Source organism: Nicotiana sylvestris, chromosome 8 (genome assembly GCF_000393655.2).
Source record: "Nicotiana sylvestris chromosome 8, ASM39365v2, whole genome shotgun sequence".
In the NCBI taxonomy this organism is placed as follows: Eukaryota; Viridiplantae; Streptophyta; class Magnoliopsida; order Solanales; family Solanaceae; genus Nicotiana; species Nicotiana sylvestris.
The window spans coordinates 128,815,882-128,842,701 of NC_091064.1; the positions used below are offsets into that span (position 1 = coordinate 128,815,882).

Here is a 26,820-nt window from a genome sequence, read left to right on the forward strand (position 1 = left end):
TATTGTTTATGTACTCATACTACGCTTCTATACTTAATTGTACAGGATCTGAGGCAGGTACATCTGGCTACCCGTCTGGTGCACATCCTTGATAGTAGGCCGAGATTCCACGGTGAGCTGCTCCCTTCCTATGCCGTTCAGCAGCATGATGGAGTCTCTCTTTATTTTTGATTGTCTATTTTATTCCAGACAATAGGATAGATTTATTCTTTTGTACATTCTACTAGATGTCCACATACTTGTGACACCAGGTCTTGGCACACACAATGCTAGACTATTCTTTTGGGTTGTATATCTATTACTTTAAGTTGCTAATTATCACTTATTTTTAATTCAAGTTAAGAAAATGCTAGAGTTGTTTTGGTAAAGTAAAATGAGAACACACTAATATATTCGGATTGGCTTGCCTGACAACAGTGTTGGGCGCCATCATAACCTGTAAGGAAATTGGGTCGTGACAGTTTGGTTTGGACAGAACATAAATGATGATGCATGTTTTATTTCCTTTATATTCTTTAATGATATTCTTTAGCCAAAAGATAATAAAATCTCTTAATACGAGTTATTAGTTGGACATGGGATCTGTGACATGTTAACTGGAAAATATATATAGTCTTATACATTCAAACATTTACTATCGTGTTTGAATTATACCAACTTTTTACTTATCTCTATGGGGTTGCAAATTTATTGTATATGTTTGTGGATCACTGCAAATTTTGTTTCATGATCTTAGGTTCCTATTATTCTTTTTCTTAAATTTTTTAGTATTATCCTGGGAAGTAAAGTAATTAAAGTTAATTGACCTCAAATCTTTACAAAGAGTCACTTGTATATGAAGGTGTAGAGAAGTATCTCCTGTGTATCATAATTCAGAACCCGGGGCAGAATTTGGTGCGCTACAAATAGTGGTGGTTGAAAATGAATTTCAGAAGAGAAAAATTCATTTTGATAGGTGAATTCTGGTGTATAAATAGGACGAATGTGATTGTCTAGTCGCATTTTTTCAGGGATTACTGGGTTGATTAACTTATATCAAAGACAATTAAATAGTCTAATATCTGAAATTTTGATGACCATATCTAAATATCAAAATTGACTGAATAATAGGAATTGCAAATTAGCAACGTACTTTTGCTTTTACTTCTATAAGTTGTTGGCTTTTCCTCCTGTTACATGTCCGTTTTTGTGTATGATTACGTAATAGAAAATAAAAAAGTGGGGGCCATCTTCTTTCTCCATCTTCTTCCTCACCCCCTCGTCCTTTTCTTCTTCACATGTAGTGCGGTAAAACTTTGAAGCTTTAGAGGAGCAGCAGAGGAAGCATTTGATGAAGATTCAAGCCAAGGGAGTGTTGTTGAAGCATCCTAAAGACCAGAGCGCTTAGGTGGTTTTCCGGCTGAGCCACGGCGAGTCGATGCAGACACGAACTTTCTTTTTACGGCTTGTGGTAAATCTATGGGGATGACCACAGTGTCGTATACCAGAGATCTGAGATGGCGGACGGTGCGGAGGTTCTTGGAAGATCTGGATTGGTTATCAAGGAGGAGAAAGAAGTGATTGAATTGCGATTAAGCACATGTATTCTCCCGACCTGAAATCTAGGTGGGGTATTCTTGTGGTTCAAGAGTTATAGCTTTTAGCTAAGAAGGAAGATCGAGAGGCTCGCGACTCTGCCATTTCTGAGCTTGTTCAGCTCGACAAGCAGCGATAATAAAGAGAAAGAGTATAAATTACAAAGCATGAAATTTTTTTGACGTGGCGTGACATGGTGCTAACGCGGCGCGCGTAAAAAGCACCTTATATTGTGAAACTTGTATTAATGTTTCAGGGAGGAAAACAATTTACTCCAAATATGTTTAGGGGTAAAGAAACTCCCGTTGAGTTTAAGTGTTTAACCCAATTTTTTGGACAAGTTCCGGGGGATTTTATGTATTTTCCCTTAACTTTATGATGTATTTTTAAGAGGGATATTAACGTCAAAAATAATCGTGTTATGACAAAACAACCTAAACTGATGAAAGAAACATACACCATGAATAATTCATAGGGAAGTATTAGATGAGATACATTTAATTTCATGTTTGCACATCATAAAATCAAGTATAATTATCACGTGTATCTAATTAAATAATAATTTTTCATTTTTGTAGATGCAGACAATCAATCATGACCTCGACAAATAAGTTTACATGTGGCAATCCACACTGCTCATTCATAGGGACTTTTACGTTATTCTTTTTATAGTTATTTACTCAAAAAGCTTTTTTTAAATAATATTGATTTTCTTTTACAATAACATGTATTACAAAACTTCGCGTACCAAGTACAACGCATGTGGCAAGAGACTAGTTAGAAATTAGCTATCATCTCAAAAGTTATTACCAGCGTAGGATAACATTATAAGATTTTGGTCCTTTTATGTTGGTTTTTGGGATAGAATTAATGACTATCAAGGGCATTCCTATTTTGGGAATTTTTTGGATTTATGAATGACGAACAATTGCAAAAGCATTTTCTAATGTTGTTTTTATAAATTAAGAACGAAAATTGGGGGCTTGAAGACATTAGATACCGTCCTAATCTCAACCAATTGTAACATTTAGCCGCTTTGTAATCAGTTGGACAAAAATACCCCTAAACTAAACACAAAAACCTCTGTTTCTTTTCTCGACTGTCAATTCTCATACCCAGGGACAATGGAGTTTTGTATTGTTATAGAAAGAATTTCATATCCATCCTGAATGCAATTAATTGAGGCAACATTCACCGTTTCTTGATCCAATCTTAGGAGTGTTTCCTGCACAATACCTATCGAAGTTTTATTTTTAGCATATCAATTAATAAAACTCATAGGGAAACTAATGATTTGATAGAACAAGTACCCACATGAAGAATAAACGAATTGGCCATTGATTAGAAGCTTCGTGTAATTAAATTGGACAGGTGTGGAGTAATTAATTCCTCAACTGCTGCAGCGGTACTATACCTGTTGACGTACTTTGGTTCCTTCCTGATTATTTTCATTAATTAAACAAAAAAAAAAAAAGCTAATTAAAAACTGAAGGAAAGAGTCTTTGAGTTCGTGATTCTACCATTCGGAACTCAAGGATAGTGTCATGGAGGTTGTAGTTCTATAATTGGGAATTCGAGGATAGCATCATGAAGTTTGTGGTTCTACAATTAGGAGCTCAAAGATATTGTCAAGGAATTTGTGTTTCCACAATTAAGAACTCAAGGATAGTGTCATGGAGTTTGTAATTGAGCATTCATATTAATTATCAAACTTGCCGAAACAGTAGATGAAGTATATTATACACGTACTTTCCTAATAATAAATAGTCGATCAAGCAAGAGGCATTTATATTATTGTAACGACCCGGCCGGTCGTTTTATGAATTTCAGGCCCGTTTTCCCCATTCTGCTTCCTTATGTGTTGTTCAGCTATATTTCATCATATCGTGTTGGTTGGTTCGGGTTCAGAGTGGTTTTGGAGAGAAATGAGACACTTAGTCTCTTTTAAGTAAGCTTAAGTTGGAAAAATCAACTTGATGCTAACTTATGCGTAGAAGGTCTCGGATGTGAATTCTGATGGTTCGGATAACTCCGTTAGGTAATTTTGGACTTAGGAGCGTATTCGGAATGTAATTTGGAGGTCCATGGAAGAATTAGGCTTGAATTGGCGAAATTGAAAATTTGAAGTTTTCGGTCGGCAGTGAAAATCTTGATATCGGGGTCGAAATGGAATTTCGAAAATTGGAGTAGGTCCGTAGTGTCATTTGTGACGTGTGTGCAAAATTTCAGGTAATTCGGAGGTGATTTGATAGGTTTCGGCGTTGTTTATGGAATTTGAAAGTTTCTAAGTTCTTAGGCTTGAATCCGAGGTTGATTTGGTGTTTTGGTGTTGTTTTGAGTGATTCGAAGGCTCGACTAAGTTGGAATGATGTTATGGGATGTGTTGGCATGTTTTGTTGAGGTCCCGAGGGCCTCGGGTGAGTTTCGGGTGGTTAATGGACCAATTCTTGGTTTTGAGAGTTTGCAGATTTTGCTGGTTTTCTGTTGCAGAAGGTTTGTTCATCACATTCGCGGACAGTGTCTCGTGTTTGCGAAGAGTGTTTTCTTACATGGTGAATTTTGCTCTTCGCGTTCGCGAAAGAGATGACGCGAACGCGAACGGTAGGGCAGTGTGTGCATCGCGAACGCATGAGTGGGGTCGCCTTCGCAAAGAGGAGTGAGGCAGTTGGGGACCCCAGGTCCTTAGTCTACGCGTTCGCGAGAAGAGGGTCGTGTTCGCGAAGGTTTGAGTTGGTAAAGCATCGCGTTCGCGAAGAGTAAAGCGGAGAGGCAGTCTGAGTTGGTCTACGCGTTCGCGGAGAAGGAAATCTGGGCAGACAGTATTAATTTCAAAAACGAGGGTTTGAGTCCATAATTTCAAATTTTCATTAGAGAGCTCGGGAGAAGGCGATTTTGGAGGGATGTTTAGAGGATTGATTGAGGTAAGTGTTCTTCACTCAAATTTGGTTAAATTCCATGATTATGTCTTGATTTTTATCATTTAATTTGGGAATTTGGGGTGAAAATTTGTGAAAAAGTTTGGAGAGTAGATTTTAGGGATTTGGATGACCATTTGACGTCGGATTTTGGTGAATTTGATATGGGTAAACTCGTGAGTGAATGGGTTTTCTAGTTTTGTGATTTTTATCAGATTCTGAGACGTGGGCCCGGGGCCGGGTTTGAGCCAAATTCAGGATTTTTTGTCTAATTTGATAATTTTCGTATGGGTTTCATTCCTTTAGCGTATATTGATGATAATATACTAATTTTGGTTAAATTCAGAGCATTTGGAGGCCGAATCGAGAGGCAAGGGCATCGCGGGCTAGAGTTTTGGCTTGGTTTGAGGAAAGTAACGCTTCCAAACTTGGTTCTGAGGGTTCGAAACCCCGAACTATGTGTTCTATGATTACTATTGAGGTGACGCAAATACCAAGTTACGGGCGTGTGGGCGTGCACCGTGAGAATCGCGGCCTGGATCATTCCATGGCACCGCTTAGAGACTCTTTCTTGCTGATATCTGTGTTGTGATTATGTGATTAAGTTAATGAGCTGTAAATCATGCTAATTATCATGTTAAGGCTTCACGTCGATACTGTTGAGACCCGAGAGGTCGTTTCTTACTGTCATATCATTAAATTCATTGATATTCTATACTCAGTCATGTTTATGCATATTATATCATGTCTCAGTCTCGATTATTATTATTTGGCACATCATATTATTGTTTCGGGCTAGTATCATGGCATTTTGAGCCCCCGTGTGTGAGACTGGAGAGTGAGGACTGAGTGAGGCCGAGAGCCTGATATTGAGTGACAGTATGGGATCGGGCTGCACGCCGCAGCGGGATATTGATTATACCTTCGTTGGCTTGTTGTAGTGTTTGGGCTAAAAGGAGCCCCTCCGGAGTCTATACACCTCCAGTGAGCGCAGTTGATATTATTGAGGGATAGATCTTCCCTGGACATGGATCTTGTCCGAAGTATTTATACCTGGAGATGGATCTTCTCCATAGGGCTGGAATGACTTCCCTAGGTACTGGATGATTGCGGTCAGTGATGTATATATATTCCGGGATGGATCTTCCCTGGGCCGGATGGCCATATACAGTACCGAGTAGTTGAGCACTTGAGAGTGGAGGTACATGATACACTTTTCATGTTTTCTGTGCATTGGTACATAAGGATATACTGAGGTTTATACTCCACACTGTTCTGATTGTATTTATTTACTGTTGAGTTGAATACTTGAACTGCAAGCATGCCTACTTTACTATTACATTTAATTGTGATTATAACTGCTGATGTTTAGTTCGTCACTACCTGTCAGTCCATAGTTTGGACTTGTTACTTACTGAGTTGGTGTACTCATGTTACCCCCTGCACCTTGTGTGCAGATCCAGGTATCTCAGGACACGGTAGCGGCTGTTCACTATTCCAGTCGTGGACTTCACGGAGATAGCGAGGTAGTTGCTTGGCGATCGCAATTCCGCTTTTCTCCTTCTCTATCTTCCTATTAGTACATTGTTGTTATTTCCAGACTATTTTGGTCTTGTCTTGGAACTATTGTAGCATTGCTCATGACTTAGTGACACCCGAGGTCGGGCTTGTATTTTCCGCTTTGTTTGATTTTGACTTTATATCTTTTATCGGATTTCAGTTGAAAAATAGTTTTACTTAAGTTTTAAATGAAATGTGGATTATTTTGAAAATGTGTCAGCTGGCCTAGTTTCACGATAGGCGTCATCACGACCGAGTCGGTTTTGGGTTCATGACAATTATAATTTCTTTTCCAACTGTTGGTCTGATCATCCGTTTCTAATGGAAATAGAAACTTTTTGATCTGATCATCCAAAAGTGACTAGCCTGCCTAATTTGTAATTACCAAATCTCCATACAACATCCAAAAAGAAGAACCAGAAACCAATAGGCACTAGTTAAGCAAAGGACTAAATAAACACTAGCACGTAATGCCTGAGCGGAGACGGAAAATTGCAGGTTTGTGCTACGCTTTGAAACTTTTTCTAAGTAATTAATATAACACCCCCCCCCCCCCCCCCGATCTTTTCTTGTTAATATTGCAAAATGTGGGTGAAAATGGAATATGTAACATTACACATTTTTGCATGAACCAGTTTTGAATCTCATTTTCGAATATTTTTCCACCTTTTGCCAAGTGCAGTAATTTGGAAGGTGCAATCATACATACATCACTTAAAAGGGCAAATTATAATAAGTGTATTACTACATTTGGATCCTAGAAAAGCCTTACTAAGCCAACTGTATGGGTGAAAAGAATATTAAGGTACAAAAACACAATAGTATTTCAAACTCATTATCTATGACAGGTTGAAGCGCCAATAGATTTAAGCTTCAATTACCATATACATGAGCAGTGAGATATCTCTTGCATTCTTCCCGCAGTAATCCACTTCTACATGTATCCGCCAAATGATTGCACGGAATGTCAGGATGATGAGCCAATTCAATGGAGTTGTGTTGCTTTGGTAATAATGATATTGCTTCTCAATCTTCCTCATCAGAATTGTCAAATTTTATTTTTGTAGCCTTTGGAGCATTTGCATCTATTTCTCTAAAATGAGCACCATAGAGCTTCGATTCCTGCAAACAGCAACTCAACAATGTAACAAAGAATATGTGCACTAGAGAATTAGCACTACAAAAAGATTTAGTTGACCAGTTACTATTCGCATGTATCAGCAAACTATGTTTTTTGTTATTATCATTTGTTCATCACTTTTCACATAGCAAATGCCAGCAAGAAGATAACCGAACACAAATGTTATTCAGTGACATTGTATTCTTCCGGAGGTGATAGTAAACGATAATAACATAAGATCCAGGGCTTCCTGCCCAAGGTCGATAACACACCATCCTCCTCTTCTCTTTATTAGATCAGGAACTAGCCTATTCCTATGTTCAGTTCCTCATTTAATTGGGAAAAGGGCTGATCTTGATGGTTCTCTAGTTCATCTACTGTAACAACCTAGACTGTAGACATTGTAACAGTCCAGCCCGCTAGTGATATTGTCCGCTCTGGGTCTAGGCCCTCACGGGTTTAAAATGCGTCACTAAGATCTAAGGCTTGCTAACTTATATACTCAGCATCCCTCTTGTGTTTTGCCGATGTGGGACTATGTCTATAGTCTAGGGTGTTACATCTACAACTACACTGCTTGTCGCCCTTCCACTCCCTGGAAAAAGTTCCTTCAAAATAGATTCATTTTCCAGTCATCAAAGTGCAGAAACCTCCATAAGCCCCCTTAGAGAGCCCCTGCTCTTTCTTGGCTCAATCCAAGTACACACCTAAGATGTTTAAAGTAGATTGTCCAATATAAATCCATTCTCTTAAAAATTCTCAACCCTACAAGCCCCCCACAAGGAGAACAAGGTTCGAACCCCAGGAGACTGACACTAGATGAATTTTTCCCATCTATCTCAGCCATGGAAGAAGAGTTACCCAATACTTCTCTAAAAAAAATTTAAAAAAAAAAAAGGTGTTACCCAATACTTGTATACAATACTGTCAGGATTGCATAACTAACAACGCAAGAAACACAAGACGCTCCATCAAAGTGAGGAAACAATTGAAGGGACAGAATTACCAAGTGAACCACAGGAAAACGAAACGGAGCGAATTTGGGAGAACACACTTGCATCCAAATCCCCAAGCATCATACTTAATGAAGAGCCTCTGCCATATCAAATAGTTTCAGGCGCCTTCACCATGACTTTTTTTCTTCTTTATCTTTTTTTTGTTTTTTTCTCTTTTTGGACAAGTCACCTCGAGCATGTTTTTTTTTTTTTTTCTCTTTTTGGGCAAGTCACCTTCAGCATGACTGCTATGACCCTTCACCCCGAAACCCTTTCTAGCGTGTATCCTTATCAATAAAATATAGTTTATTCCAACACTAGAACATGTCAACTTTCTCATCTGAAATCTTCAACCCCTACAGGAAGAACAAAGTACTTTCCTACAACCGTCCCCATAGCACTAACATACTCAGCCACATGAAGTTTGCATCATCTCTGTCTATGCTCAAGAAGAAGACAACCATGGTCAAAGCCCTCTTAAGCCATGGCCACGAAATCCAACCAAAGGTGCTAATAGTGGAAGAAAAGCTACAACTTGAGGCCCTAGCGTCGCACCAGACCAGCATGTCCCTATGAACCTGGCCTAAAGCTCCATGAGCAGGTACTGCAAAGCAACTTAGCAATGCACTTTCATTTGTGATGGCTATCCATAAGCACAAACAGTCAATGATACCATTAGGTAAATGGCGACGCTACTCACAATATACAAACAAAAATCTTACCTTTTTCTTTACATGGGTTCCAAAATTAAGAAGGGCAGCTGGCACAACCTGTCCAGCCTCTCTGAGAACATTTATCAACTCCCCAGAAAGTCCCTATGAAATACAAGCTCAATAATAATCAAAATAGAAAAGTAGTGGAGAAAACAGTACAAAAATAAAGGTCAGACTTCTGTTATAGAAAATCAATGAAACACTACCTTGTTGTCCTTAGTGAAGAATGTATGAGCTACACCTTTTTTACCAGCTCGCCCAGTTCTTCCAATTCTATGAACATAATCCTCTGTTGTCAAAGGAAAACTATAATTTATCACAACTTCAACATCTGGGATATCCAGACCTCGAGCAGCTACATCAGTAGCTATCTGCAGAACATAACAATTATGTTTCAGTCTTCAGAACATTTCAACATTCGCCAAGAACCAAGTAAACACTGAGCTCATGAGCAGTCGGTCCAAATTATGATTTCTAGCAACATAACTAGAAGTCACAGAAGTTTCAGGAAGAGGATCATGCAGGAATGAGGAAGAAATGATATATAGCAAGATATTTTGATGGATAAACAATATTATGCATCCTCTTCTTTTGGGATGGAAGAGAATTGGCCAGAACCCAGTTATCCCAAAGGTTCAGACGTTCAGTAGGAGAACGCCAGCTGGTATATCAAACTACTGTGGAGCCCTTGCATTATCAAACGGTTATCAATTAACGAATAGGTGAAAAATCAGACCAACAACAGCAATTTCATGAGGAAGCATGCTCCAAACGATGAGGCAGTATATTTGTCTGGATGAAGATTTTGGCAAGAAATTGGTCATCTAGATCTAAACTCTGACTCTAATGCAGAGGCAGATAGTAGATAAACATAAGGTGAGACGTGTAGAAAATATTGACAGATGTGGAGTATCATCATGCATCATAGGATCACTCAGATAAACATCACAACAACAACAACAACCCAGTATAATCCCAGTTAGTGGGGTCTGGGGAGGGTAGTGTGTACGCAGACCTTACCCCTACCCTGGGGTAGAGAGACTGTTTCCAAATAGACCCCCGGCATCCTTACCTCCAAGAACTTTCCACCTTGCTCTTGGGGAGACTCGAACTCACAGCCTCTTGGTTGGAAGTGGAGGTTACTTACCATCAGAGCAACCCCTCTTGTCTTATAAACATCACAATAGATCAGATATCAAATGTAACAATGGAAATAGTTCAAACCTTCAAGAGATCTTGGGTCAATATAGGTGATAATGAAGAGAAAGCAAGCAATCTAACCACGGCATTAAAAAAATAAACTTATAAAAGGATGAAGGGGCAAACCTACCATCAGAATTAAGGAGGGAGTAAACTGATGTAAATATGGATAACAAAAAAGAAAACTAAAAATACAGCAATTGTTCTTCCTAACCTTTGATTAAGAATTTGTATCAATGGTTTTAGTTAAGAGCATCAAACACATCTAAGGGTTCTTTTTGACTTAAAGCTCATTTTCTTCGGTTTCTTATTTGCTTGATTAGTAGGTCATATATGATTGCATCCTCTAAAGATGCTCCGTAGTTCTCTACCTATCAATTGATAATAGGGAAGAAGTGTGTACCATTAAAGGACAGCTTCCATCCTTAAAGAGTGACAACGCCTTAGTACGAGCACGTTGTTGCTTGTCACCGCTAATGGACACAACTTTCCAACCCCTGAAGCAAAGACACATTAAAGATTCAAAAAAGATGTAATCTAGACACATCTATACAGCACAATACGATGAGCATGGATTATATTACATGCATCAATTTTTGCAAGTGTCAAACTATTTCATGCATGTACTATCAGCAGGCGATTTGAAGCTAGGCATAGGAACTTAATATCTTTCTCATAATCAAACAGAAGATGAATGGAATGACCTTTTCTGTAGCATAATTTCAACCCGAGATGCTTCCTTCTTGTACAAAACAAAAACCAATACTCTGTTCCTGCTCAAAGTTGACAACTTTTTGTAAGCATCCATTTTAATGAGTTAGAAAATATAATACCCAGGTTAACTGCCAAAACAGATACAAGTGATGCAACCACTAGCAAAAATATACTGATGATAGAGAACTGTATAACAAACCAAACCCACGAAGAAAAATAGTGTCAGACGAATTCTGTTTGAGTAATTAAGAAACTTTATTACCATTTGGAAGTAGTATGTGCAGTTCATAAAATGAAAAATCCTACCACTGGACATGAGGCCCCAGTGATAGAGTGAACTAACGGCTACTACTTCATCGCAGGTCTCCATACTACATATGCTCCTCAATTAGGATAGAAATTTACTCTTGGCTAGCTTAGATCTCAGACAGCCCCTAAAGAACACATCTTGAATAATCAGCTTCACCATTGTTAAGTGTCAGACAAATTCAGACTGAAGAACTAGAGGAAAATGATACAATGAAAATCTTAGTAAAATAAAACGAATTCATCAAAAAAAATTAGAAGAGAGGGAGAAGAAGAGGGGGGGGGGGGATAAAGTTTTCCTTGGTTTGAGAAACCTACTACCTCCATGTAGAAAAATGGAATCAATATTTTGAGATTCCCCCCTCGCCTAGTCAACCATTTAAAGAAACCGACTGCGACACCAGACGACTGTATTTAGACCAAATTAGCCGCATGAGCAGACTAATCTGTAGCAACCTTATTCTTAAGTCTCAACAGACACTCCTATCTTTCTCCATCATTTCCAAAATATCTACCCACTCTCTCTTCCCCCCACCATTGTTCACAGTTTAAAGCTAAGATAAGTTCAACTTGCCTTGGACACGCACCACTAGCTATCCTATAATCACCAAAAGTTTTACCATGACCATTACTGTCAAGCATTTCCCTCCTAAACACTCCAAAGAATTGAATGCAACTCTTGGTAATGTAACTGAGCAAAGGCGCACGTTCACTAAGACTGGTCACTGAAGTAAAAAGGATTCAAAGCATTGAATGTAACCTTTGGTTGTATCCACGGAATAACAAGAGATTAAGTGAAAAATTCTCAACCAAAACTTCTACCCATCCTATGACCAGTGTTGACTAGCAGTAGCAGATTGCATGAATACCATTATCAATTGATTAAAGTGGGGTTTATCAATGATGTCAACAAGATACAATAAGTGCTCTCTTGAAAACTGAAAGGGAGATCAGATATTTAGCAGTAGAGATTTCTAGTATATATACTTTCTAGACTTGTGGTATTTTTCCAGCAAGCACTGTAAACGCTCGTCACGGGCTCGATCTTCCAAGACCTACAATAATGGACAAGCAATTCAGTCAAAGAAATGGAGATGATCATGTAAGTCTTCTCTTTTCTTGTTCTTTGCATTTTTATTTGTGGTGGATTGGCTTGAAGGGAGGATACAAAATGTTGTTCATATGAGTTAGAGAAAAAAAATGCAGATTTAAGAATTACTCTAAAAGCTTCATGATGCAGCTTACCTCGACAATTTGCATGACATCATGGTTGGCAGCCAAATCTTCTGAACCTACAACTACCTGAATAGAAATCAATTTTAAGTCAAAAAGGGAACCACAACAAATTTGCAACTATATCCCAAAGAGGTGAATCAGACCTTGATTGGATGAGGATCCATGAATTCTTGAGCTAATTGATGAACAGCCGGAGGCCATGTAGCACTGAACATAACCGATTGTCGAACTGCACAATTAGAGGGAAGTTGAATGTGTTCAGGAAAAAAAGCATGTTTACTAAATTGAAACTCTATTTAGCTAACATCTGAATGGCAAAAACAAGGAGTGAAGCCCTACGATGCAACATGGAAGGACAAGGATAGCAGTCAAAAATGCATATCCTAATACTCTAAGTAGCGCAGACTCTTCGCTTTTGGTGCGGTACCTATGTTGACACGATGTGGGGGTGGGTATGGGATCCGTACCTGATTTGGTAAACCGATTTTGGGTACTTTGAACAAAATCGACGGAGAAATTCGGGATAAATAACAATGATTTTTTAAATCAAAACAAAAGCTAAGGTGAAATTGGAAAAAATAGAGATACCTCGTATATAGAAATTTTTATGTCCGTTCTTTTCCTTTTATCTCCTTTTGGGATTCTACTCTTGATTAATATTTTTGTCCTTCTTGGAATTCTTTGTAAGTTTTTCACATAATGTCTCATAACTTGATCATATTTTTATTCCTCTAATTTTAGATATTTGAATTATTTTTAGCCGAACCCCCCACCCCCCACCCGTATTCGTACTTGGATCCGTACCCCCGAATCTTAAATTTTAGATCATGAAGGATCCAACCTCTAGATCAGCACCCGTATCGGATACCCGCACCGAGTCCGAGAAACTTAGATAATAGTTACACGATTCAAATTTTCAAAATCCCTTTTCGATTGGTATTAAAAATATCTGTAGACATACATAAGAAATGAAACCAAAAATCCACTCTAACATATAGCTGCACTTCATTTACAAAAGTATTGAAATGAAACCACAAACTACATGGTCGGGACAAATATATGTTTATGAAGAAAAAAAAGTTGATACTTGGAATAAATACAATAAGTTGTGAAGGACATTCGGATGCAAAAGTTTTGCTAAAAAGAAACAAAAAATATATTACGACGTGATAAATGTATTTAAAGAAATAATGCATTTAAAGAAATGCCTACAGAGCTCCAGCCTCTAGGAATTCAAGAAATGGAATCAAATGCAGATGTTGATATTCATACCAGAGCATGTTTGGCTCAAAATGGCACGGACAGCAGGTTCAAAACCTAAATCGAGCATCCGATCAGCTTCATCTAGCACCTATAGCAATATTAGTAACATGAATAAACACTAAAACTTCTAGTGTCAGCAACCATAATATTTCATTAACCCAACAAGGATAAACTCTATCTTAACCAATCAAGGGATAGTACATAAAACTGATTAAAATGCTAAACCACAAAAGATGATTTTAAAAAATAAATTCAGTTTCTCTTTCAAAGAAGACCAACATGCACAGATACCTCACCTCAGAAAGCTCATATTCAACAACTTCAAAAATCTAACTAATAAGGAAAATAATATAAAAAACATTTCTTATACACATTCAATGGCCACAACTACAGAACAGAAGCATCCTAACCATCTACACCTAATTGAGCAAACAAACAAACCTTCATGAAGTCGTGGATACTCACTCAAACTTCATCAAAGATCCTGAAAGTCCCAAACCCAGATAAACGGAGGACAGGAAAACACTACTCACCACAAAAGAAACCGCTTTTAAGTTGCATGCTCCCATTTCCATCATATCCTGCAAACGACCAGGGGTTCCAATAACAATATCCTGCAAGGCAAAGAATATGATCTGACGTACTGACAAACAACTCCAGCTCAAAGAATCAAAGGTGTGTGAACCATGCATAACATCCATCAAAAAGTCAAAGAAAGCAACAAAATAAAACATTAAATTGACTTAAAAGATAATTCCCTATAGGATAACTGAAAAGGTTCATCATCTCGAGACTCATTGCAACAATAAATACAGATACAGAAATAAGAATGTTCTTACCACACCAGATTTAAGAGAAGCTTTTTGATGATGCTTATCGACTCCACCATATAGACAAACTGACTGCACGCCAGTAGGCTTCCCAGCATCGCAGAGAACATCTGATATCTATTATAATGACATAGCAAGATCTTTCAAATAAGGTGCATTTATTCGCATCAGCATTTTTTATTTGAGAATACAAGGCAAAATACACATATTATTTTAACAAGAAAAAGAAAAGAAACTGCAGGATCTAGAAGATATTTTAGTCAGACACTAAAAGGCATCTAGAAATAAAACCAACATAAATTAGCATCAGCACAATGACAACATAAATTAGCACCAACATAAATTAGCATCTGATATCTATTATAATGACATATAGCAAGATCTTTCAAATAAGGTGCATTTATTCGCATCAGCATTTTTTTATTTGAGAATACAAGGCAAAATACACATATTATTTTAACAAGAAAAAGAAAAGAAGCCGCGGGAGTCAGACACTAAAAGGCATCTAGAAATAAAACCAACATAAATTAGACCTTTTCTGCACCTCCATTATGCATAATATGTGCTTCCACACTACCTAACCTTCTCTTATAGAGCTCATGTATCTCAATCAACACAAACTTGCTACTTCATTCTTCAATCCATGTCTCTTCAATGAACGCCAAAGAATCATAGCTTCTTGAAACAAGAACAGAAGGGAAGGAAAAGAAAACACACTTATAATAGAGGATCTCCTAGTCTTGGCTAGCTTACTAGAAGGAAGAGAGTGCTAAACCCTCTCACAAGATGATACCCTATTTTTATCCATCCCTCACAAGATAATACCTTTCCGGGTCTTTTGGCTATGATCAAGTGCTAAACCCTCACCAGAAACTGAAAAACAGAGATGATTTTTATGGCCTACGTTCCAATATTTTAGCAGTTCTCCAAGGAACACAAACAAAAAAAAAAAAAACTTAAAGCTTAAATCAAAAATGAAATGAAATGGCTTTTTATCAAATTTTGATTCAATACATTGAAATTGACATTATATAAAATAAATAGAATGAAGTAGAGATGGACCTGATAATGATACTCAAAAGAAGCACTTCAAAACAACAAGAAACTCCAACCACCACTAGAGCTTTCAAACAAAAATTATATACCCTAATTTTTTCCCCAATATTTGTGAAGTTGAAAACAAAAATATACTCCCTCCGTTTCAATTTATGTGAACCTATTTCCTTTTTAGTTCGTGCCAAAAAGAATGACCTCTTTCCCTATTTGGAAACAATTTACCTTTATGCAATGATTTATAACCACACAAAATATATGTGCTTCATTTTACACCACAAGTTCAAAAGTCTTCTCTCTTTTCTTAAACTCCGTGCCCAGTCAAATGGGTTCACATAAATTGAAACGGAGGGAGTATAAGATTTTGTCTATGGTTTTGGGATGGAGGATTTCCAATAAAAGAGTACAGTAATGAAAATTTCTAGTGAATGATTTGTTTTGTATCTGAAACTCGTACTCTACTCTTTTATTACCATATAAAACAACGAACCCAGGACATTTAATACCATATAGTTAAGATTATTGTGATATATGTTTGAACAAGATTTCTTTGGAGGTTGAGATTGAAGTATCTACTAAATTACGCATACTCCATTTTCCCCCTTTTAAGTTTCAGTAAACGAATGTATTAATAAGTTTGAATCCCGTTCCCCTGAAATATTGTCCTATAAATATCACAAGAATATCTGAGAGCCATCTAATCTATTTCATTTTGTAGTAATTATATGATAATAAATGAATCATTAACTCAAAAAATTTCTACAGACAAAACCTTATATATTTTTCTGCTTCAACCTCAAAACCATAAAAGATACAAAAAGACATATATATAATATATAAAAAGACATACATAAAACATATATATATATGTCTTTTTGTATCTTTTATGGTTTTGAGGTTGAAGCAGAAAAATATATAAGGTTTTGTATATATATATATATATATGTATATATATAGAGAGAGAGTATGAGTTTGCTATTTGAAAGCTCTAGAGATGGTTAGAATTTTCTTGCTGTTTTGGAGTGCTTCTTTTCAATATAATCATCAGGTTCATCTCTACTTCACTCTATTTATTTTATATAATATCAATTTACTGAATCAAAGTCTGATAATAGAGCAATTTTAAGACCATTTCAAGAGCCACTTTACTTTGTTTTTGATAAAGTTTCGACAAGGTGTTTTGTTGTTAAGGTTAGTTTTATATTTCTGACTCTTTTTTATCAACTCCACTTCTATGGTTTTTGTGATATGATAAGAGTTGTTTAATAATGAGTTTGGGTTTTTAAACTAGTCATTTAGGGAAGTCGGGGTGATTGGGTTTACACTGTGTTAAAAGATGAGCTTGCGCGGGTGTGTTTTGCCATTCTTTATGTTGAAACAAGACTACAAGGTTCAAATTTTAACAAATGACAATATTATTTAGTGACTGAACCTAATGCAAGAAAGCAGGCAATTTTAAACACAACTCAAGGTATAAATTTCAAAAACATACTTGTTGAGCTAGCTCCCTTGTAGGCGAAAGCACGAGGCAAAGCGGATTCTTAGACTTTTTACTCTTTCTCTTGCTCAGGACATGCATAATAGCCGGAATACCAAAAGCCAAAGTCTTACCTGATCACACAAAAACAAGACAAAATAAAACTAAAACCCCAAGAACCATACTCCACGATTACACTAAATAACCACAATTGCATACCTGACCCAGTTTTGGCAATTCCAATGAAATCACGGCCATCTAAAAGAAAAGGCCATGAATGTGATTGAATTGGTGATGGTTTCTCAAAATTCTTGCAACAATCTAACACATCACTTGGAAGCCCTGAATCCACAAATTTTGCTAAAGCTTTGTACTTTGACTCATTAGCATCCTTACCAGTTACCACCACATTTGTACTACTTTTTTCAGAGAACTCAGCTGACCCATTAATAGTTTCAACCTTGCCATTAGACCCACTAAGATTTTCACTGTTTACAATAGACCCTTCTTGTTCTTGGTTCTGTTTCTGCTTTTTCTTCTTCTTTTTCTCTTTCTTGGACTCTATAACAGTAACTTCTTCAGGTTCAGGGTCTTCGAGCTTTCTCTTATGTTTTTTCTTATGGGATTTGGATTCAAACTTTGGTGAATCCTTGAGGGTTTTTTGTGGTTCGTCATCAGCTAACTGTTTTGCTACCATGGCTGCTCAATCTGTTCTATGGCGAATAACGCAAAACCCTAAGGTTTAAGGAAACTAATTGAGTTGTATTTGTAGTAAAGTTTGATAGTTCCAGTTTACCGAATTCGCCTCTGTTTACAGTGGAATTACAATGAGAAAAATGATCAAAATGGTCCGTCATGAATTGAGATTGCTTCTTTTTAGTCCTTGATATATGTGGATTAACAAATATGGTCCTTGATATATGTGGATTAACAAATATGGTCCTTGATCTATGAAAAAAGTACACTTTGTTCTTCATTTCTAAAAGTAACGATCTTTCGTATTTCCCGTTAAAGTTAACTGCTCTTTTCACATGTTCTGCACGTGAGCAATAAAAAATAAAGAAATTCACATAAGTTTAGGACAAAAGATAAGGGAAAAAGACTTCATTTATCTCTAAAATGAAGAAATGAAATTATGAAAAAATCCGTCTTTTGCTCATCGCTTTGCTTCCAATTCTTAAATTGAGATCGCTCCAATTGAGGAACTACAATAACAATAACACAAACTTAGTATAATTCCACAAATGGAATTTTACGGAGATAGTCTGTATGCTGATCTTACTCCTGCCTTACGAAGTTAGAAAGGTTGTTTCCAATAGAACCTCAGCTCAAGTAAAATATAGTCACAACACTGTTTAAAAAGGAATACAACAAGATAATAAGATAATCGAAACAAAAGATATAATCGGTAATAATTAAAATCTAAGGATAATAAAAGACGATAATAATACTAAAACTATTGGTATGGCAAAGAGATACGCTCGACTACCTACTAACTTCTTATCCTAATTTTCGACTTTCACACATTTCTATCAAGAGTCATGTCCTCGCTAAGCTGAAGTTGAGTCATATCCTACCAAATCACCTCTCTCCAATACTTGTTTGGTCTACCTAATCAAAGGCATAATGGTCGTATGACATTCCGAAAGATTTTATTGACGTACTTCTCATGCATTGCATTCATATATAATCATGACCAGATGGCGTTATATATGCGTATATATGTATATATATATATGTATATGGGATATGGGAAAGGTTACAACGTTATATGCACCATCACTTTATTAGCTGGTATACGTTGATGATTTTGCCCACAGTGGCCGAGATAATATGATGGGATGCCCTCAGAGGCTTGATGATGTTATGAACACGTGTACCTATGCACGACATGACATTTATACGTATATGCATGACATTATACATATTAATAATTCACAGAGCTATTCATACTTACATGTCGAGTCTTTTACTCCCTGTTTCTCTCATGTCTATTATCTACTTATTTTCATTACTTACATACTCGGTACATTATTTGTACTGACGTCCCTTTTGCCTGGGGACGCTGTGTTTTATGCCTGCAGGTTCCGATAGACAAGTCGAGAGTCCTCCAAGTAGGCCATTAGATCAGCGGAAGACGTTGGTGCACTCCATTTGCTCCGGAGTTGCTTGTTTGGTCAGTATGATTTAGACGTGTATTGTTTGGTATGGCGGGGCCCTGTCCTGGCCTTTATGATAAGTATGTACTCTTAGAGGCTTGTAGACAGATGTCATGTATACGGATACTTGTATGCCCTTGTCGACCTATATTTTAAGTATATAATGGATCACATTGGCCTTATAGACCCGTATATCACAGGTATGAGTTTTTATATCAGGTTGGGTCGTCCTATATTGAGTATTCCTCTATGTTTATTCTGGTTAGCCCATGATGGCCAATTTTATCTCATTTGCCAATGAAAGTATGATAAGAATGATATGTTATGTTGGTACTCGGTTGAGTAAGGTACCGGGTGCCCGTCATGGCCCATAGGTTTGGGTTGTGACAATGGATTTCGGAATTTATGTCTAATTTGATAGTTTTTCTTGTGGAATTCATTTCATTAGCGCATATTGATGGTATTGTTCTAGTTGTGAATAGATTCAGCGCTATTGGAGGCCGAGTCGAGGGGCACAAACATCGCAGAGTAGAGACTTGATCGGCTTGAGGTAAGTAACGATTGTAAATCTAGTCCTGAGGGTATGAAACCCAGAATTTCGTATTGTTTTTACTATTTTGAGGTGATGCACATGCTAGATGTCGGGCGTGTGGGCATGCACCATTGGGGATTGTGACTTGGTCCGTCCCGTATCCACTATAAAGTTGAATATTTTGTTGAAACTACATGTTTCTCACTTGTTTAGAAAGAATTTTTGTAAATCAAGTTGGATGCCGTGTTTAGGCCTTATGCCAGTGTTGTTTGGACCTTAGAGGTCTTTTATTGTTATCCTCTCATTGTTTATTGGAAATCTATACTCAGTCATGTTATACTTATTGATTTCATAATTCAGTTTTTATTACTCTGTTTTGATGCATATAAATGTTGTTTTGGCTGAGTACCCTATTTTTACTGAGAGCCCGAGTGGCTTGAGAGGTTTATGACTGAGTGAGACTGAGAACCTGATTTGTGAGGATATTTATGGGATCGGGCTGCACGATGCAATATGTTTTGATATAGGCCGAGGGCCTGATTGATTTATGCCACAAGTTGGCTTGTTATAGCGCTTGGGCTGAAGGAGCCCCTCCGGAGTCTGCACATCCCCAATGAGCTCAGGTACCTACTGAGTGCGAATGCCGAGTGTCGAGTGCTGAGTGACTGGGAGGCATGAGTAATGGTGAGGTATGCCCGAGGGGCTGTATACGAGTGACTGTAAGGTTTGCCCGTAGGGCTGTATATGAGTGATGTTTTGCCCGAGCGGCGGTTTATGATATCATCATTTTTGCTCACCTTTGCATTGAGCCTTTGTTGAAAACTGTTGAAAAATATCTTTAAATGATTTTTACTAGAACTGGGTTTAAACGAGATGATTTGAATCAAACCCTGATTTTAAAGGCCTGTTGTATTTTACTTAGATTTCATGATATGAACTTTAAATGTTTTATTGCTCGTCACTACTTTTCGGCCTTTATTTACTATTGTTACTTACTGAGTTGGCGTACTCACGTTACTTCCTGCACCTTGTGTGCAGATCCAGGCGTATCAGGACCCGATAGAGGCTGTTGACTATTCCAGTTGTAGATCTTCTCGGAGTTAGCAAGGTTGATGCTGGCGATCGCAGCCCTGCTCTTATCCCTTCTATCTTCCTATAGTTGTTTGTGGTTATTTTCCAGACTGTGTAGTCTTAGTATTTTCGGACAAATTGTAGTAGATGCTCATGACTGGTGACACCCGATGTCAAGCTTTTCTTTCCGCACTTTCGCTGTTTAGAATTTCTTTATGAAGTTTATTATTAAATAGCTTGAATTTTTCTTTGAAATGAAATATTGTGTTGTTTTTGATAAAGAGTCGGCTAGCCTAGTACCACGATAGGTGTCATCACGACATGGTAGTTTGGGTCGTGACAAGTTGGTATCAAAGCCTAGGTTACATAGGTCTCACGAGTCATGAGTAGGTTTAGTAGAGTCTTGCTGATCGGTACGGAGACGTCTGTGCTTATCTTCGAGAGGCTGCCAAACCTTTAGGAAAACTTCACATTCTTGAATTCTTGTCGTGCGAATCTGTTGATTCTGGTAACTAAACTTCTGTTATTCTATTCTCTCACAGTACCGGTCAGGACGGATAGCCACTAATGCCACCAGCTGGGGCCGCGAGAGGCCGAGGTTGCGGTCGAGGCTATGGTAGGGGCAAGGGTGTAGCCCATACAGCAGCTAGGGTAGCACCTACTGATCCACCAGCCTCCCTAGTTCATGATCAAGTCCCAGTTATGGATGCACCAGTGGGACCAGCCCAGGCATCGGTTATGCCTATTATTATCCTAGGGCTTCAGCAGACCTTAGCTTAGATTTGAACCGTGTGCACCAGTCTTGCTCAGGAGGTCGCTGTTTCTACCACAACAGCTACTTCCCAGGTCAGGGAGGCACTCAGACCCCCGCCGCCCGTACACCCGAGCAGGTTGTTCAGGGACTTCAGACACCGAAGGAACCACCAGCCCAACCAATTGTACCTGCTCAGGGTTATTTGGTTCCACACATGCCTGTTGACGAGCAGCATAAATTAGAGAGGTTTGGTAGACTTCAGCCTCTGACTTTTAGTGGTACAGAGGGTGAGGATGCCCAGGGTTTCTTGGACAAGTGTTAGAGGATTCTCCTTACAAAGGGTATTCTGGAGACCAGTGGAGTCTCGTTCACTACCTTTTAATTCTCTGGAGCTGCCTTTACTTGGTGGGAGGCTTATGAGAGGCGTAGGCCTGTTGGTGCAGTGCCCCTTACCTAGCAGCAGTTCTCCATTCTTTTTCTGAAGAAATATGTATTGCAGTCCTGTAGAGAGGAGCTGCACAGGCAGTTCGAGCAGTTGCATCAGAATGATATGACTGTGATGCAGTATGAGATGAGGTTCTCTAAGTTAGCCCGTCATGCTATCTGGTTGGTTCCCACAAATAGGGAGAGGATCAGGAGGTTCGTTGATGGCCTGACATATCAGCTACAAATTTTTATGACTAGGGAGAGGGTGTCTGGTGCCTCTTTTTGAGGAGTTTGTTGACATTACTCGGGACATAGAGTCGATTCGTCGTCAGGAGCGAGTGGAGAGGGAGTCCAAGAGGCCTCGTGGATCTGGTAGTTTTAGTGGTGCTCCTCATGAGGATTAGTTCCAGCACGGCAGAGGTCGTCCATTCAGACATGCTCAGTCAGCTCGCCCAGTTCACCGTGGGGCATCATCGGGCCATGGTTCTCATAGTTCTCATCAGGGCCATTCATCACTTAGTGCCCTCCCAACCTAGAGTTCGTCCCGTGCTCCATCAGTTCAGGACTCCTCCATGCCAGGTTCTTCTACTAGTTATCCCGGTGCTATGGGTTCCCTTCAGTCCCCATCACCAGCACCAGAGGGTTGTTTTGAGTGTGGGGAGTTGGGGCATATGTGGAGGTAGTGTCCTTGTCGTCATGGGGGTCCGTCTCAGCAGAGGAGTCAACCATCGACCACTAGCCCAGTCAGCTAGGGGTGGAGGACAAACTAGTTAGGGGTCGCCTTAGAGGGGGAGGTCGATCAGGTGGTGGTCATGCCCGTTTCTATCCACTCCCAGCCAGACCAGATGCTATTGCTTTAGATACTGAGATCACAGGTATTGTCTCAGTTTTCCACAAGGATGCCTCTGTATTATTTGATCCTGGTTCCACTTTTTCATATGTGTCGTCATATTTTGCTTATTATTTGGATAGGCCCCATGAGTCTCTTGTTTCATCTATTCATGTATCTACTTCTGTGGGCGATACGATTGTTGTGGACTGCATATATCGGTCCTGTGTGGTGACTATTGGGGGTTTGGAGACCCGAGGAGACCTACTACTACTTAGTATGTTTGATTTTGATGTGATATTGGGCATGGATTGGTTATCTCCATGTCATGCTATTCTGGACTTTCACGCTAAGATGGTGACGTTGTCTATGCCGGGGGTGCCACAGATTGATTGGCGAGGTTCGTCGGATTATGACCCTAGTAGAGTAATTTCATACTTGAAGGCCCATCGGATGGTTGGGAAGGGTTGTCTTTCTTATTTGGTCTTTGTGAGGGATGTCAGTGCAGAGACTCCTACTATTGATTCAGTTCCGATGGTGAGAGATTTTCCGAATGTATTTCCTGCAGACCTGCGGGGCATGCCACTAGACAGAGATATTGACTTTGGTATTGATTTGGTGCCGGGCACTATGCCCATTTCTATTCCACCGTATCATATGGCACCGGCGGAGTTAAAGGAATTGAAGGAGCAACTTTAGGAACTCCTTGATAAGGGGTTTATCAGCCTAGTGTCCTTGAGGTGCGCCTGTTCTATTTGTGAAGAAAAAGGATGGCACTATAAGGATGTGCATTGATTACAGGCAGTTGAAAAAAGTCACAATCAAGAACAAGTATCATTTGCCTCGTATTGATGATTTATTTGACCAGCTTCAGAGAGCGAGAGTGTTCTACAAGATTGATCTCAGGTCAGGTTATCACCAGTTGAAGATCAGGGACTCGGACATTCTTAAGACAGCTTTCAGGACTCGATATGGTCATTATGAGTTCCTTGTGATGTTTTTTGGGCTGACCAATGCCCTAGCAATGTTCATGCATTTGATGAATAACGTGTTTTGACCTTATCTCAACTCGTTTGTTATTGTATTCATTGATAATATCCTGGTGTACTCTCGTAGCTAGGAGGAGCACGTCGAGCATTTGAGAGTTGTATTGCAGCGGTTGAGGGAGGAGAAGCTTTATGCTAAGTTCTCCAAGTGTGAATTTTGGCTTAGTTCAGTGGCGTTCTTGGGGCATATGGTGTCTAGTGAGGGTATTCAGGTTGATCCGAAGAAGATAGAAGTGATCCAGAGTTGGCCCAGATTGTCCTCAACCATAGAGATTCGTAGCTTTCTTGGTTTGGCGGGTTATTACTGCCGGTTCATTCAGGTATTTTCATCTATTGCATCACCCTTGACCAAATTGACCCAAAAGGGTGCTCCTTTCAGGTGGTCGGATGAATGTGTGGCGAGCTTTCAGAAGCTCAAGACCTTCTTGACCACAGCTCCAGTGTTAGTTCTACCATCAGCTTCAGGTTCTTATACAGTATATTATGATGCTTCTCGGGTTGGCATTGGGTGTGTTTTGATGTAGGAGGGTAGAGTGATTGCTTATGTTTCTCGCTAGTTGAAGGCCTGTGAGAAGAACTACCCTGTTCATGATTTGGAGTTGGCTGCCATTGTTCACATCCTGAAAATTTGGAGAAATTATCTCTATAGTGTGCCTTGTGAGGTGTTTACTGATCATCGTAGCCTCCAGCACTTGTTCAAACAGAAGGATCTCAATTTGAGGTAGCAGAGATGGTTGGAGCTGCTAAAGGACTATGATATTACCATTTTGTATCATCCGGGAAAGGTCAATGTGGTGGTCGATATCTTGAGTAGGAAGGCGGTGAGTATGGGTAGTCTTGCATTTATTCCTATTGGGGAGAGACCTCTTGCGGATGATGTTCAGGCTTTGGCCAATCGGTTTGTGAGATTGGACATTTCGGAGCCTAATCGGGTCCTAGCTTGTGTGATTTCTCGGTCTTTCTTGCTTGATCGTATCAGAGAATGCCAGTACGATGATCTCATTTGCTTGTCCTCAAGCACAAGGTTCTGCATGATGATGCCAGCGATGTGGCTAATGGTGATGATGGGGTATTGAGGATGCAGGGCCGGATATGTGTGCCCAATGTAGATGGGCTTCGGGAGTTTATTCGGGAGGAGGCCCATAGTTCGCGGTATTCCATCCATCCGGGTGCCGCAAAGATGTACCAGGATTTGAGACAACACTATTGGTGGAGGAGAATGAAGAAAGATATAGTGGGGTTTGTAGCTTGGTGTCTAAATTGTCAGTAGGTGAAATATGAGCATCAGAGACCGCTTGCTTCAGCAGATAGAGATTCCAGAGTGGAAGTGGGAGCATATCACCATGGATTTCGTAGTTGGACTCCCACGGACTTTGAGGAAGTTCGATGCTATTTGGGTGATTATGGATTGGCTGACCAAGTCCGTGCACTTCATTCCTGTGTGTACTACCTATTCTTCAGAGCGGTTAGCTGAGATTTATATCCGAGAGATTGTTCGTCTGCATGGTGTCCCAGTTTCCATCATTTCAGATAGAGGTACTCAGTTTACATCGCAGTTTTGGAGTGCCGTGCAGCGAGAGTTGGGTACTCAAGTTGAGTTGAGCATAGCTTTTCACCCTCAGAAGAACGGACAGTCCGAGCGCACTATTCAAATATTGGAGGACATGTTACATGCTTGTGTCATTGATTTTAGGGGTTTATGGGACTAGTTTCTGCTACTCGCGGAGTTTGCATATAACAATAGTTATCAGTCGAGTATTCAGATGCCTCCGTATGAGGATTTATATGGGAGACGGTGTAGATTTCCAGTAGGTTGGTTTGACCCGGGCGAGGCTAGGCTTTTGGGTACAGACTTGGTACATGATGCTTTGGACAAGGTGAAAGTGATTCAGGAGTAGCTTCGTGTCACGCCCCAAACCTGAGGAGCCGTGGCTGGCACTCGGTGTCGTATTGGCCCGAGTGAACTACTCTATAACTCATTTTTTTGTAACTATCATGGGCTAACATGGCCACATATTGTAATGTACAACTGTAAGTGGGCAAATACTGTATCAACAAACCATTGTACTTAAAACATGAATACATATGGGCCGTCAAGGCCTCTACCATATTGTGCAAAATAAACCCTTATCTAAAAATCCTTTAAGATTATTCGACATCAAATAGATAGGGTACCGACCTACCCATAAATCTGCAGCAAAACTCTGACACGATGACTTATATACTCGGCTGCACTCTGAATGAGGTGGAGTTTTACTGATCCTTTGTTGAATACTAACCCTGTCTACTATGACGGCTCGTCAAATTGATTATCTATACCTGCAGGCATGAATGCAGCATCCCCAATAAAAGGACGTCAGCACAAATAATGTACCGAGTATGTAAGACGGGAACTGAAACATAACAGTAAGTCAACATTAACTAAATACATATAAGAATCAACCTGAATCTCTGAAGTGCCACTGTATATACATACTTATTATACTTATATACTTATATATATATATATATATATATATATCATATAAGAATCAACCTGAATCTCTGAAGTGCCACTGTATATACATACTTATTATACTTATATATATATATATATATATATATATATATATATATATATATATATATATATATAATGCTTCTCTTTGAGACTATTATCCATATCTTATGATGCATGACTACCCAACTGATCGGTGGTAACTACCCGACCAGCTGTAGCGCGATGGTAAATGCATGACTGCCCGACCGGCTGTAGCTCAGTGGTAAATATGTAACTGCCCAACCGGCTATAGCTCGATGGTAAATGCATGACTGCCCGACTGGTTGTAGCTCGGTGGTAAATGCGTAACTGCCCAACCGGGCGTAGCTCAGTGGTAAATGCATGATTGCCCGACCTATCGTAGCTCAGTGGTAAATGAATATGCATGACTGCCAACCGGTGGTAAATAATGATACATAACTGCCCAACCGGTGGTAACTACCCGACCGGCCATAGCACGGTGATAAATGCATGAAGATGCATGCATCACTATATTATAAACATTAG

General features: G+C 39.1%; 1 protein-coding gene across 1 annotated transcript; it reads right to left on the reverse strand.

The window, feature by feature from the left end:
• Positions 1-6,732: 6,732 nt before the first annotated feature.
• Positions 6,733-17,708, reverse strand: LOC104216693 (DEAD-box ATP-dependent RNA helicase 5). The gene is made up of 13 exons (XM_009766803.2): positions 17,177-17,708; positions 16,973-17,091; positions 14,437-14,544; positions 14,131-14,211; positions 13,607-13,685; positions 12,478-12,563; positions 12,344-12,400; positions 12,086-12,153; positions 10,783-10,851; positions 10,482-10,575; positions 9,085-9,249; positions 8,888-8,980; positions 6,733-7,172 (listed from the first exon to the last, which is right to left on the reverse strand). Exons 1-13 carry the CDS (start codon positions 17,652-17,654, stop codon positions 7,077-7,079), a joined length of 1,593 nt encoding a protein of 530 aa, XP_009765105.1. The 5' UTR covers positions 17,655-17,708; the 3' UTR covers positions 6,733-7,076.
• Between the last annotated feature and the right edge of the window lie 9,112 nt (positions 17,709-26,820).